A 14,190-nucleotide genomic window follows, 5' to 3' on the forward strand; every position below is an offset into this window, starting at 1 on the left:
TATAAATATATTATAATTTTTATATCAATGAAATGTAAAAATGACACAAGTATAACTATAATTATTGATTAGATGAATATTCCTATTAACATAATTGTTGATTAGCCTATATGCTTAACCTACCCTTCGGTCGATATACCAAAATATTTTTTAAATTTTATGAATTTAAAATTTAATCCCGTCTTCCCACGTCCTCTCCTCTTCGATTAAACAGCTTCCACCTGGCACTCGCAACTGCAAATAGTTACACACCGAAAAAAATCACCCTTTTGGCGGAAGCCCTTACACTCGACATTCTGCAGTACTTCAACTGTAATACCTGAACTTCATCCTCATGAGATTTGCAGTTGCAGGCTCCTTATGCTGTTATAATAGCTGAATCCTGAAAGAAGAAGGGGCCACTGCGCAGCAGGCTATTTTCCATTTCCTGTCTAGACGGTTTGAGCATCATCATCATCGAATCATTGAATCGGCAATGGGTAAACTCTTACAGTTCTTTCTTATTATATTCTTCGATGGCTGATGGTTGGTTGCTTATGATGTGAGCTGCTTCCGGCAATTCTATCTGGGTTTGTGCTTTCAGTTACAGAGTAGGGTTTTATCTTATTTTTTACACTATTCATTAGTTTCCCATGGCACGGTGGGCCTCATCATTTATTGAAGTGTGATAACGATACTTGGAGGACTGATTTAATAGGTTTTTAATACTGCCTGAAGGCTGTTTGATTAGCATAATTTTCATTTTGAATTCATGTTTTGTATGAGCGTTGTTGTGTATGTGTGACATAGTGCATTTCCCCATATAGCACCAGTGAAGTGGGGCGGTCGGGGAGAGGGGTGATATAGTAGTGGGGCGGTGGTGGAGAAGGGTGCTGTCGTGGAGCAACCTTATTTTAGGGTTAGCGCATGCTAGATACCGCGCCATGTCATTATTTTAACTTATCAGGGCCTCTGAAATATCGAACGAACTTGGGACTTTGACATTTTAATATGACACACCATCTCAACAACATGAAGTGTTTAATCATGAAATGTTGAGGCTTTGGGTGTTTTGGTAGTTAACTATGAGACGATTCTCTAAAGGATCACATATTGCTTGTTTGACAACACTACCAACGCTTCCACCCTCTCTTCCCCATTTGTAGTCGAGCGTGCCGCAAGTGTTTTGGCACATGGATGGTTGTGGTTAGTGGGCCGTTTACTAGCTGTTTCTTCTCCGAAACATTGGGCAAGTAGGAGTCCAATGTTTGATAATATTGTGATAATAACTGCAGTAATTATTGCAATAATTTAGGTAGGGGGAAATCTATTGTTTTCATTTCCCATGATTACCATCAATTGACTTAGGATTTTTGAGAGTGCTTTCAATCTTATTGGATTTCATGTGGAGAAAGTAGAATTTCAGATCCCACTCAAGATCCAGCAGATTCAACAGCTTTTAGGATTTCAGGATTGACGTGATTGCATCGTTTCAATTGGATTCTGTGATTTAGGAGCATATGGAAGTAACATTTAATCAAGATCACCAAGTCCTCTATGTCCTCTTTCATGACCCTAGTAAAATTGTACACTTCACTCTAGCAAAATCATTGATTAAGATGTTAAGGTTTTTCTATCCTATTTTAATGCTCAAAGGGTGATCTTGATAAGGAGGATCCTAAAATAGGCAATGATTTTGATGTTATGTAGCATGATTTTCTTTGGATTTCGGAGGCCATTTAGAGCCTTTCTATTGATCTATTTTGATTTAGAGCTATGTAACCTTGCTATATACATGATTTTTTTTTTTTGTATATTTGTGTATAATAATTTGGATTCATATGGATGCACATGAATTATATGTTCTCTTCAAAATTTGAATATTTTATGTCTTTTTTGGTCGATCAATCTTTTGGTTCAGTTCTAATAACGTTGTTGAGGGTGTTGTGACCATTTTTATATCAATTTTATTTTTATATTTATGTAGCAATGCGTTTGTTTGATGTTGATGTTGTTTAAGTTAAAAATGTTGGTTTTGAAAGTTTCCCGATAATCTCTGATATTTTCCGCAATATTGCCAATAATTTAAATTTTGGACCCCTCGTGATAATATGTCGATAACGACAAATGTAACGTTAAGTAGGACATCAACATCCAAGCCATGTTAAGTAACAAAACATTATGAGATCCTTCCTTGGACATCCCTTGCAGTGGTGTCCTTGTCCATTGCCTTTGGCCTCATTGTTCTCCTATTTAACACACATTAAAGCTATTTGAAAGACTTGATTTGGTGCTTGCAAATGGCGAGGAAATTTTACTCAAGCAAATGTTCTTCAAAAGACATAATTATTAGTCACAACACGCTTGTACTACTCTTACAAAATAGTTGTACATTTATTAGTTATACGAGTTAAAGTATGGCGAATGTTGTTAGTAATTTTGCTCATAATTAGCAAGTCCGAAACCACCTTATGGCTATCTTGATATATATTCATCATCCTAAGAAAAATATGATTAGTTATGTTGATCCTTAAAGGTGGTAATTGAAGGTTTGTACTATGTATTGTATTATCATGTGAATAAAATGATGAATGATGATTTGGCTTTGTGCCTTTCCACCAATTCTTGGTCTTCCTTATATCTTTCAATTGGTATTAGAGCAATGTATGATACTTGCTTGCCTGAATGTGATTGAATGAACTGAATCATTGCACGAGAGCAATCTTTGATCAGTGTTCTTGATCATTGTATGATAGCAATCCTTAATCAAGGGCCTACGGTGCATCAATTCATGGACAGTGAGGTGAGGTAATTGTGATAGTTTTTCTTGGATGTAGATTATGAATTAAGCTAAAATATGAAGAATTAAGTTGATGAATAGTTGTTAATTTTAGATAACAATGGTATGTTCTATGCTTAGCACAATTTACTTCAATGTTCCGTTAGAAACCCAATAACAATTTCCAATTATTTCCAGTAACAATCACATTAACCTTTAATCACATTGACAGTAAATGCAGATAAAACATAAAACAAGTGCAGAAGACAAGCCAAGACAAGAGAACACCAGATTTGGCAGATACCAGGGAGAAACACCAATATGGGGAAAACCCTTTGATCAATTCTTCTTCTTATTATTCAATAGTTCAGCAGAGAGAGTACAAAAGTCAAATTGACTAATCCAATACAAAGTCAAATCATCCCCGTCAAATTCTGCAGTCAAATTTCAGCCCTAACGAGAAAGTCAATGCTGGTCAAAACAACAGTCAAACACCTCCTTTGAAGCTCAGTCAAAGGCAGTCAAACTTGGCCTCCAACTATGGTCAAAGTCAACCTAAAACGGTCACAAAAGTTATGGTCAACCTGTGGTCAACTCTAGGGTCAATGCAGGTCAAACAACCCAAAAAACCTTGATTTTTGTGCTAGTCAATGTGGCCTAAGAAAATAGAAGTTTTGCCCCAAAAACCGCAGTGAAAACTAGTCAAAATCTCCTCGGTCAACGCTTGTCAAACTGTCCCTGAAGTCTGAAATTCGGCTTGTAATTTCTCCTCAAAAATTCTGTCCTCCTAGTCGCACATGTCAGAGAGAGAGAGGTTGCCCAAGCTGTACGAACCAATCTGATGAAGGGAGAGAAGAATGAGTGAGATGATGATGTCCAAATGAGGTGTGTGGTCTCTTGTATTTATACAATTCGTAGTGGGTGAAGAGACACATACAATGGGCTTCTTGAGCCTACATTTAGTTGAGGCTGACCTGAACAATTTGCACATGTGTGGTCATAAATTCAAAATCACACTTTTGCTTGTCTTAATGAGATGATCTTTAGATCAATTTTGGTCCTCTCGAAAAGAGGAATTTAATACAAACATCATCTCCATCAAATGAGCTATCCCAAAGTGGATTTGGCCCTAGTTGTCAATTTTAACACTCCCTCTCAACTAGGGAGAATGCCACTTGCCAATCCATCTGTCGTCGTGTACCATCTCTGTCATCTCTGCTCTATTGAACCATGAAGTAATAATGAAGAAGAATTGATCGAGAGTGAGTCACAAAAGCTTACCACTCTCCACTGACGAAGGGCAGTCCTCAGTTGATCCCAGATCAAGTTGTTGAACACCATGCATCCTAGACATAGGGAGTATGACAGTACATGATGCGTCCATCGGTAGTGCTATGGTCCCTATCCATGTTTCCCAACTCATTGGCCAGATGAGAGGTACTTCCCATGAGTCCTGGACTACATGGGTAGGATGTATGTTGGGGCATCAGCAGGAGAAGGTGAACCACTCATCTTGCTCATATGCCATAGGAGAAGGTGAACCACTCATCCTATGCATATGTCAATCGTAGGGGAAGGTGAACCACTCACCTTACATACATGTGTCCGCAATCGTAAGGGAAGGTGAACCACTCACCCTACACACATGTCAACCATCATGGGGTATCACAGGGGAAGGTGAACCACTCACCCTGTACATAACGCACCACTAGGGGAAGGTGAACCACTCACCCTATGGTCGCTCATAGCTCCAAGAAGTACCCCAAGCCCCCAGGAGCTCTTAGAGCTCAGTGTCCAACTCATGTGGGACCCTCATAGGAGGGTCTTTCCATGACTCCAAGTCTCTCACGGAAGCCTAAGAATTTGACCTTCCCTAAGGCTTTGTGAGAATGTCTGTGACTTGCTCATCCATCCTGATGTGATGGAGCCTTATTGCTCCCCACTGTACCATATTCCGGATAAAGTGGTACCTAATATGCTTGCAGCGGTCGTGGAACACGGGATTCTCTAAAAGGCGAATCTCGCTTTGGTTGTTGCAGTAGATCACGGTGTTTTCCAACACATGCTCAAATAGCTCACTAAAGAGCTTCCTCAACCAAACAACTTCACAATAGGCCATACTAGCAGCAATGTATTCGGTCTCTACGATGCTTAAAGCAACCGATTTCTGCTTCCTACTCATCTAAGATATTGAAGCAGACTCCAATGAGAAGTAACATCCAAATGTGCTTTTACGATCCACCACACTGCCAGCCCAGTCAGCATCAATATATCCATGTAGCCTCAAATTCTTGACAGTGTATCTCAAACCATAATTAATTGTGCCACGAAGATATCTCAAGAGATTCTTGGCAGCAATCCAATGTATGTGACGAGGCTTGACCATAAATTGACCCAATGTATTCACGACGAAGCATATGTTTGGACGAGAGCTTGCCAAGAACATCAAGGCCCCCACAAGTTGTCGATACTCGGAAGGATTTGCCAATTCAAGCCCAACAACACTTCCACATAGTTTCTTGAAATCAAGTTCTATCGGAGTAGACACAGAGTTGCATTCCACCATCCCAAATCTCTTGAGTAGCTTCACAATGTATTTTCCTTGAGAAAGGAAAATCTCACCTTACTTTTGCCAAACCTCCAATCCTAGGAAATAGTGCATCAAACGTAGGTCCTTCATCTCGAATTCGGAAGTCAACTCCCTCTTGCATTGATAAATGAGAGGGTCTGCACCTGTCAGAAAAAGATCATCCACATAAAGGACCAGAATGAGAGGCCTGTCCTTTTCAACCTTGAAGTATAGGTTCGGGTCAACTTCACTCTTTGTAAAACCCAGCGTCATAAGATAGCTATCAATCCTCTCATACCAAGCCCTAGGGGCTTACTTCAACCCATAGAGGGCTTTCTTCAACCTGCATACATGTGTCTTATGATCTTGAACTTCAAACCCCTCAGGTTGTTCTACATAGACTTCCTCCTTAAGCAAGCCATGCAAGAAAGCAATTTTGACATCCATTTGGTGTAGGCTCCATCCTTGAGAGGCAACAAGAGCAATGATGGATCGAATAGTGGTGTATCGGGCAACCGGTGCAAATATCTCATCATAGTCCACTCCTTCCTTTTGAGAGAAGCCTCGAGCAATGAACCTGGCCTTGAACTTTTCAACACTCCCATCAACTCCATGTTTGATTTTGTAAAGCCATTTTGAAGTGACCACTGACTTGTCCTTGGGTCTAGGAACCACATCCCAGACATCATTCTTCATGATGTTGAAAAGTAACTAGGTTTGGTTTTCATAATGACATGTGTAATTGTGATTTTATGTAATTGATGAAAAGAAGAAAAATAAAATTATTATTGTAATGCTTGTCTCATGGGTTTCATGAGAAAGGAATTTTATTTTAGTGATGGCTCCCATTGTGAGCCTTTAGGATTTGTCATCTAGTCATAAAAGTCAATTTGAGTCTATGTCATGTATGAAGGACCCTTCTTGGGCATATTACATTTTGTATGAGTCATTAGATAAGTATAATTAGCCCTCCAAGACCAAGCAAAGTCTCCTCCTCAAGTTGGCTTCAAAAGGAATAATAAAATCTCTACAAAAGACACGTTGGCTCATCCTCCTGTCATGTCGGCTTATTATGATGACAAACAACTATAAATAGGGTTGTTCATACTCCATTACAACACAGAATTTCAGAGATGAATTCGGTCAAGGTCTGAAATAGCAGGACTGCAATAAGTAGTGCAAAGTCACACAAAGGAAGCCTCTCTCCAAGCGAAGAAGGAAGGAATAAAAGATGAGTTGGTTTGGGTTGTTTAAGGGCTGATATATGTCACGTATACAAGAAGAAGGATCATATGTTGCAAGGAAAGCGGAGACCACATCAACCATCATAGAAGGACAAGTCATGCAAAAGGTCAAGTCTAAAGTGAAAGCCGAAGTATAGTAGAAGTAGTCTCCATCCTGTATGAAGGAATTAAGGGTACTTCTCACGTGCTAGGGCTTCTAAAGAAACCGAGAATTATAGATCTGCAACAAGAGGTCGATAATCTGAAGTATAGCTGAAGTGCAGAGGAAGGCAAGCTTTTGGACCGAGTGTTAACTTGAGCACAAAGGAGAAGCAACGAAAGAGAAGCTTTGTGTCTTGGTCTTGGTATTCATCAATTGGAATCTCTATAAGAAAAATAATTTATTTGGGTTTTGCTCTCAGAGTGAGAGGTTTTAGCCTTGGATGATAGTTTATATTCTGTGTCTCTTGTCTCTTTATGGTTTATGCATTGGTAGCTGTTTGATGAAGAAGAACACTAATAACTTAAGTAAAAGAAGATCCTAATCTAAAGAAGTAAAATGTACTCATAAGCAATTACTAATAGAAGAGAAATCACTTAATCTCTATGCCCTAGATTTCTCAACACATGATTGATTCATATTCCTCATTCATCTCATCCTTCCATACTTGGTGCTTCACAGCTTCTTGGAACATACATGGCTCAAATTAAACAATGGTACTCATAGCAGTAAGTACCCTTGGTACTTGTTCGACTTTTTGCTTTCACGAAATGTCCCCCTTGGTGCAACATGTCTTTCAGCGTCTTCAAAAGTATCTTTGAGCCACAAAGGTCTCTTCCTTGAAGTAGAGTGCTCACCAGGAGGTGGATCAATGGGATCCATCGGGCATTGGTTCATCTGTCGGAGATTCATCCTGCTTTCCTACATCATCATCATTGTCCTTCCTTGGGATAGGAAGATCTCTAACTTTTCCAAGGGCAGAATCTTCATCAAAGGTGACATCATGACTTATCTCTACTTCTCTTTGACCAGGCACATAGATTTTATATGCCTTCGAAGTTTCACTGTAGCCCACAAATGTTCCTTTCTTCCCAGATGCTTCTAGCTTGTTTCTTTTCTCTTTCGTCACATGAAAATACACAGGACAACCAAATATTCTAAAATGAGAAACATTAGGTTTCTTATCGGTGAAAACTTCTTCGGGTGTCTTGAAGTCCAATGCTTGATGCAGGCACCTATTTTGAACATATACAACAGTGTTGGCAGCTTCTCCCCATAAGAACTTCGGTAGGCCTTGGTCATGAAGCATAGCACGGGTAGCTTCTATGATTGTTCGATTCTTCCTTTCAACAACTCCATTTTGCTCAGGAGTATATGCAGTAGTGGTCTCCCTCTTAATGCCAGCTTCTCTACAATAGTCATTGAATTCATTTGACTCATATTCAGTTCCATTATCAGTCCTCAATATTTTGATCTTCTTCCTTGTTTGATTTTCGACCAAGGCTTTGAAAGAGTGAAACCATTTGAACACTTCGTCCTTGTTATTTAAGAAATAGATCCATGTTTTGTGAGAGATGTCATCCACAAAAATTGCATAGCATAAGTATCCTCCCAAAGATGTTACGGACAACATACCAAATAGATTAGAATGGACTAATTGAAGAATGTCGATAGGTTGACTTTCACTTGAAGGGAATGGTCCCCTAGTATGTTTTTCAGCCGCACAACCTTGACAAACTCCTTCACGATCTATGTTGATTTCGGGCATACCTGTGACCATCTTCCTTACATCAAGTAAGATTTTGTAATGAAGGTGAGCAAATCTTCGGTGCCATAATTTAGACTGAAGAGAAGTATCGCAAGTCATAGCTCCCATTGTAATTCTTCCAACCTGATAGAGACCTTCAACCCTAAATCCAAGTGTAAATGCATCTTTCGGGTTCCTTTGCCAAACACGTACCTTCCCATCAACGAATGTTACCTTGAAGCCTTTATCTTCCATTGCAGAAATAGATACCAGGTTCTTTTTCAAATCAGGTACATACAATACTTCTTGTAGATGAAGGATTTGACCTTGATTCAAGTGAAGAGTGACAGTCCCAATCCCTTTCACGGGGTAGGTGGCATTGTCCCCAAGTATGATCTCCAAATTTGTCTTCTTTTCAACCAAATTTGAGAGGGCCTCCTTGTACCCAGTGAAGTGCCTTGAGGCACCACTATCAATCAACCAATTATCCAAATGTCTGGAGGAGAGGCAGTGGTGAGGGTAGAAATAAGATAAAATTCTTTTTGCTTATCTACAACATTAGTTTCCTCATACCTGGAGTTTCTTGATCTTTTGGGAGGACGACCATTTCCATATCGAGCAGCGAGAGCATTCCTCTTTCCTTTGTTGTTGAACTTGTTGTTCCTTTGATTGCCATTGCCTTTGTAGTTGTTGTGGTTGTTGTTGTCATCATCCCTTGGAGTATCCTTCTTGTGAGGACACTCTCTAGCATAGTGGCCAAACTTGTTGCAATTGAAGCATCTTCCTTTTCTTCCTTCTTTGAATCCTGGCTTAAATCCTTGACCTTGTCTTCTTGGACTAGCATTGTTCTTCCTTTTAGCATGAGCGGAGAAAGTGGTAGGATTATTTCCATTTGAGGGCTTATCTCTTTCCATCATCCTTATTTCTTCTTGAGTGCATCTAGCCAATAATTCATCAAAACCCGGAATCCTGTCATTGTTGAGGATGGTGGTGTTAAACACATCCCATTCTCTTGTAAGACCTCCAAGTGCAATAAGAGTGAGCTCCCTGTCACCAACAACTTCTCCAATAGATAGAAGATCATTCTTGATTTTGGTAATCCTCATGAAGTAGGATTGAATGGACTCTCCTCTATCCATCTTGATGTCTTTCAACTTGTTCTTGAGAAAGAGGACTTGATTTGCATTGTTTACTTTGAACATCCCAACCAGCTTGTCATACATCTCCTTAGATGTTTCCAAATCAGAAATATAGGCAACCAAAGGCTTGTGAATGGAATCTACAATAATTTTCTTAGCTTTGACCTCACCTTTCTTGTACTTTGTTTTTGCAGCAGCAGGTGCATTTGAAGGAGGCTCCACCACTCTTCCCTTTACATAGTCCATAGCATCATTCTCTTCCAAAGTCAAATCTAGAGACATCTTCCATGCATGATAGTCGGATTTGTCCTTGAGCTTGTCCTCGGATTTGAAGTATGATGTAGTCGTCATTGAAGCTAGCTCAAAATTCTTGTCCAACAACTTTCCTTAGTGATTGCTTTTCTCACTCTTGCTTGGGCTTTGTCTTCACCTGAGCTCTAATACCATGTTAATTTTAGATAACAATGGTATGTTCTATGCTTAGCACAATTTACTTCAATGTTCCTTTAGCAGCCCAATAACAATTTCCAATTATTTCTAGTAGCAATCACATTAACCATTAATCACATTGACAGTAAATGCAGATAGAACATAAAACAAATGCAGAAGACAAGCCAAGACAAGAGAACACCGGATTTGGCGGATGCCAGGTAAAAATACCAATGTGGGGAAAACCCTTTGATCAGTTCTTCTTATTATTATTCAATAGTTCAGTAGAGAGAGAGAGTACAAAAGTCAAATTGACTAGCCCAATACAAAGTCTGTTGGCATTATGACTCAAGTGTTGTCCTTGATGGCAACTCACTCAGATGACAAATCTCAGTGCAGCAGGTTAACAACACAGAGTTACAGATCAGACTTCACAGAATGAAGAAAGAAAGGTATACACAGGTTCACCATTGTCCAAGCTGCGTAAACACGTGGGTTTACTGTATACAAGTTGCGTATACGTACACACACAGTTTCACAGAAGGAAAGGCGCGTATACCTTGGAAAATTAAATTGTTGGTCCTAAGTATTTGGTCCATGGTATTTTGATCCATGGTATTGGTCCTAAATGGTTTTGGTCCATGGTATTGGGAAAGGCCTAAAACTATAAAAGGAGGAGAAGATCATTAGGCCAAGACACTCAAGCATTGAATATCTGATGAAGGGTGAGATCTAGTATGTAGGTTATTGGGTTATGGTGCATTGCTGGATCTGAACCAAGGACGAACCTTAGCGCTTGATGAAGGATAAGATCTAATGATGTATCAAGATCTTAAGGCTTGAAGAGAATTATCTTTATGTGGTTTGATCATTTATTTGAATAACTGGCGCATGTTGTAGTCTGTAAATGTGATGATTTGGGTATGACTGAAGTCTGGAATTGTTGTAATATTTAAATCATCATTTATAGATCTGTACGCAGGTTCACTTTAGAAAAGGTGCGTACACACGCTGGTTCTACATATCGAAACAACGTATACATCATAAATTTGATTTGCAGATCTGTACGCAGGTTCGCCTTGAGGAAAGCGCGTATGCACGCAAGTTCGACACATGGAAGTAGCGTATACCTTATAAAATATGTTTTAGTTGCTTCTGTTTGCTGTTGCAGTGTTCTGGGTTCAGGCTTGGGTTCTGGTTACTGTATTCTAGTGATAGTATCTTGGATGTTCAGATTGATGGGTTGTCAAAGTGATTGATTGATTTGGTTGTGGTTGGTTCAATAGGAGATTGGTTGATGCAGATATACTTGATGATTGAATGATGTTGTTGATGGATCCAGTCTGAAAATTTATGAAACGTGGTCCCTGGAAGAAAGGAGAAGGTTGTAGCCTTCTGTAGGCCGACACCTACGTACTAGTAAACATATCAGCTAGTACAAGAGCTAGGGGGTTGTAGCTCCCTTCCAGTAGAAACTGGAGAACGAGAGAAGGTTGTAGCCTTCTGTAGGTAGAAGCTTGCGTACTGGTATAAGGCTGCACCAGTACAAAAATTGTAAACATAATTCTCTTATTATTAAAAGAAGACAGAGACGATTGCAACAGGTGGTTTTTCATCCACATTGGGTTTCCACCTTATATCTTGGTGTTTATGCGTGTTGCTTATGTGTGGTGCTTTATTCTGCCTTTACTGCATTGTCTAATGAATTGTTGATATATTGATTAAAGTTCACTACATGATAATTTGGGTAAATCAAAAGATCTTTGCATATACGCTGGTTTCATTAAATATAGTTGCGTATACACGCTAGTTCACTACGGTGAAGTAGCGCATACAAATCAGTTTTGAAAATTAAATTAATGATTTGATAATACTGATTCACCCCCTCTTAGTATTATTTCCAACAAAGTCAAATTAGCCCTGTAAAATTCTGTAGTCAACTGCAGTCAAACTTCAGCCCTAACCAAAAAGTCAATGTTGGTCAAAACAACAGCGAAACACCTCCTTTGAAGCTCGGTTAAAGGTAGTCAAACCCGCCCTCCAACAGTGGTCAAAGCCAACTTAAACAGTCACAAAAGTTCTAGTCAAACTTGGTCAACCTATGGTTAATGCAAGTCAAACATCCCAGAAAACCTCAATTTTTGTGCCAGTCAATGCGGCCTAAGAAAATCGAAATTTTGCCCCAAAAACCGCTGTCAAAATTGGTCAAAATCTTCTTAGTCAACGCTGGTCAAACTGTTTTTAAAGTCTGAAATTCGGCCTGTAATTTTTGCCCAGAAATTCTGTCCTCCTATGAGGTGTGAGGTCTCTTGTATTTATACAATTCATTGTGGGTGACGAGACACATCCATTGGGCTCCTTGAGCCTACATTTAGTTGAGGTCGACTTGAACAATTTGCACATGTGTGGTCATAAATTCAAAATCACACTTTTGCTTGTCCGAATGAGATGATCTTTAGATCAATTTTGGTCCTCTCGAAAAGAGGAATTTAATGCAAACATCATCTCCATCAAATGAGCTGTCCCAAGGTGGAATTTGGCCCTAGTTGCCAGTTTTAACAATAGCCCAATTTGAGATCAATCATAACCTTGGAAAATTGACAGTGATAAATATTGAATCTATGCCTTCTCGATACATCGTTGTTCAATTGATGTGAACCATGTTCTTATTCTTTACTATACCAATGAAACTGCTTGGATGTTTTTTTTTTTTTTGTTAATTTATTATTATTATTATTATTTTCTTTCTTTAGCACACAATTTGAGTTATAAAGATCTTTGATATCTTCATATTGTTAAAAAGCAATACGTATCAAGATGATTGTTGTGCAAATTTTAATGCAACCAAAATGCTATGAGTCATATGAGAGTAGCAACCATAGTAGAAGATGCTTGCAAATATCATATTAGATTAGGATATATTAAATTCAAGGTTTAAGTACCAATGATAATTGCTCAGAGATATTTTTTCGGAGGATGCCAACTCTGTCGGGAAAAATTCTAAGAGGGGGGTGAATCGGTGTTTTAAAAAACTCACTTAAACTTTTCTTTTCTTATTCAGATTTCTGTACGCGACTATACTGAAGTAAACTTGCATATGGACATGACTGTTATGCAGACAACTAGCATATATCCAATTAACTAACTTTTTCAAATAATTCATCATCTGTTTAACTTTAACCAGTGTATCAGTATTTCATTAGGCATTAATTAAACAATAACCATGTGTAGTAAGAACATAATAAACCATCACACATAAGCAACACATCAACACACATGAACACCAAGATTTTTTAGGAGGAAACCCAATGTGGGAGAAAACCTCTGCTGTTGTCGTCTTTTCTTCATCTTTTATTATAATGAAAAACTTCTTACAATATTGTATTGACGCAGACTCATACCAGCACGTAGGCACCCACCTGCAGAAGGCTACAACTTTCAGAAGGCTACAACCTTCTTTCGTTCTTCAGCACCCATTGGAAGGGAGCTCCAACCCCTTGATCTCGTTTACCACCGGAAGGGAGCTCCTAACCCCAATCTCAACACATACTGTAAAAGACACACATCATAACATCATCATCACAAATCTATCAACCCACAAACAAATTATTCAATATGTAGTCATTTCAGATCTATAAGATCTGATCCATCATCACATTCCCAGGTGCACACTTATTTAAGATCAAACAATTCATCAATAACCCATATCATACACAACCCAAAACACTTTGATCTCCATCTCCTTATATAGTTTAGGTCTTAGCCAATATATTAGGCCAATTCCATAGTTATGTCAATGGTATTCTTTGATGGGATCAAATATCTGTTGTCACGCTCATTACTATGGGCTACTACCATTGTAAAGACCTCTAGTATTAAGAATACTATGGTGCGAAAACTATACGGAACTTTTCTTCACCATAACTGCGTATGTACGAGGCTTTGCTTCACAGAACTTGCGTATACGCGACTTTGCTTCACCATACCTGCATATACGCGACTTTGCTTCACCATACCTGCGTATGTACACAACTTTACTTCACAGAACCCGCGTATACTTCTTCAAACTTCATCTTTATCAATCCTCTGTCTCTGAACTGATCAATCTTTCTGTCACATTTGTACTGGCCTGAATACTCATCCTGCTACCATCATGTTGGCATCTTTATTAAGTAGGTTGCCATCAAGGACAACACATTTTTCATAATGCCAACAATCTCCCCCTTTGGACTTGATGGCAACTACTTTGGTGTTTGGTCACCATCACTTGTAGATATCTGTAAACACATTCGTATATATACCAAGTTTCTCGCCCAAGTCACCA

General features: G+C 38.9%; 1 protein-coding gene across 1 annotated transcript in view; it reads left to right on the top strand.

Annotated features, from left to right (window-relative positions):
- The first annotated feature begins 227 nt into the window (after positions 1–227).
- Positions 228–14,190, top strand: part of LOC149257261 (armadillo repeat-containing protein LFR-like) — an 83,326-nt gene continuing 69,363 nt past the window's right edge. Inside the window, exon 1 of the mRNA XM_089413868.1 lies at positions 228–479. Coding sequence (XP_089269994.1) covers positions 476–479 — 4 coding nt within the window. The 5' untranslated portion in view covers positions 228–475. The remainder of the gene's footprint in view (positions 480–14,190) is intronic.

This window comes from Pinus tabuliformis, chromosome 6, assembly GCF_031772625.1.
Source record: "Pinus tabuliformis cultivar Carrire ecotype Pingquan chromosome 6, CPIR1, whole genome shotgun sequence".
Classification (NCBI taxonomy): domain Eukaryota; kingdom Viridiplantae; phylum Streptophyta; class Pinopsida; order Pinales; family Pinaceae; genus Pinus; species Pinus tabuliformis.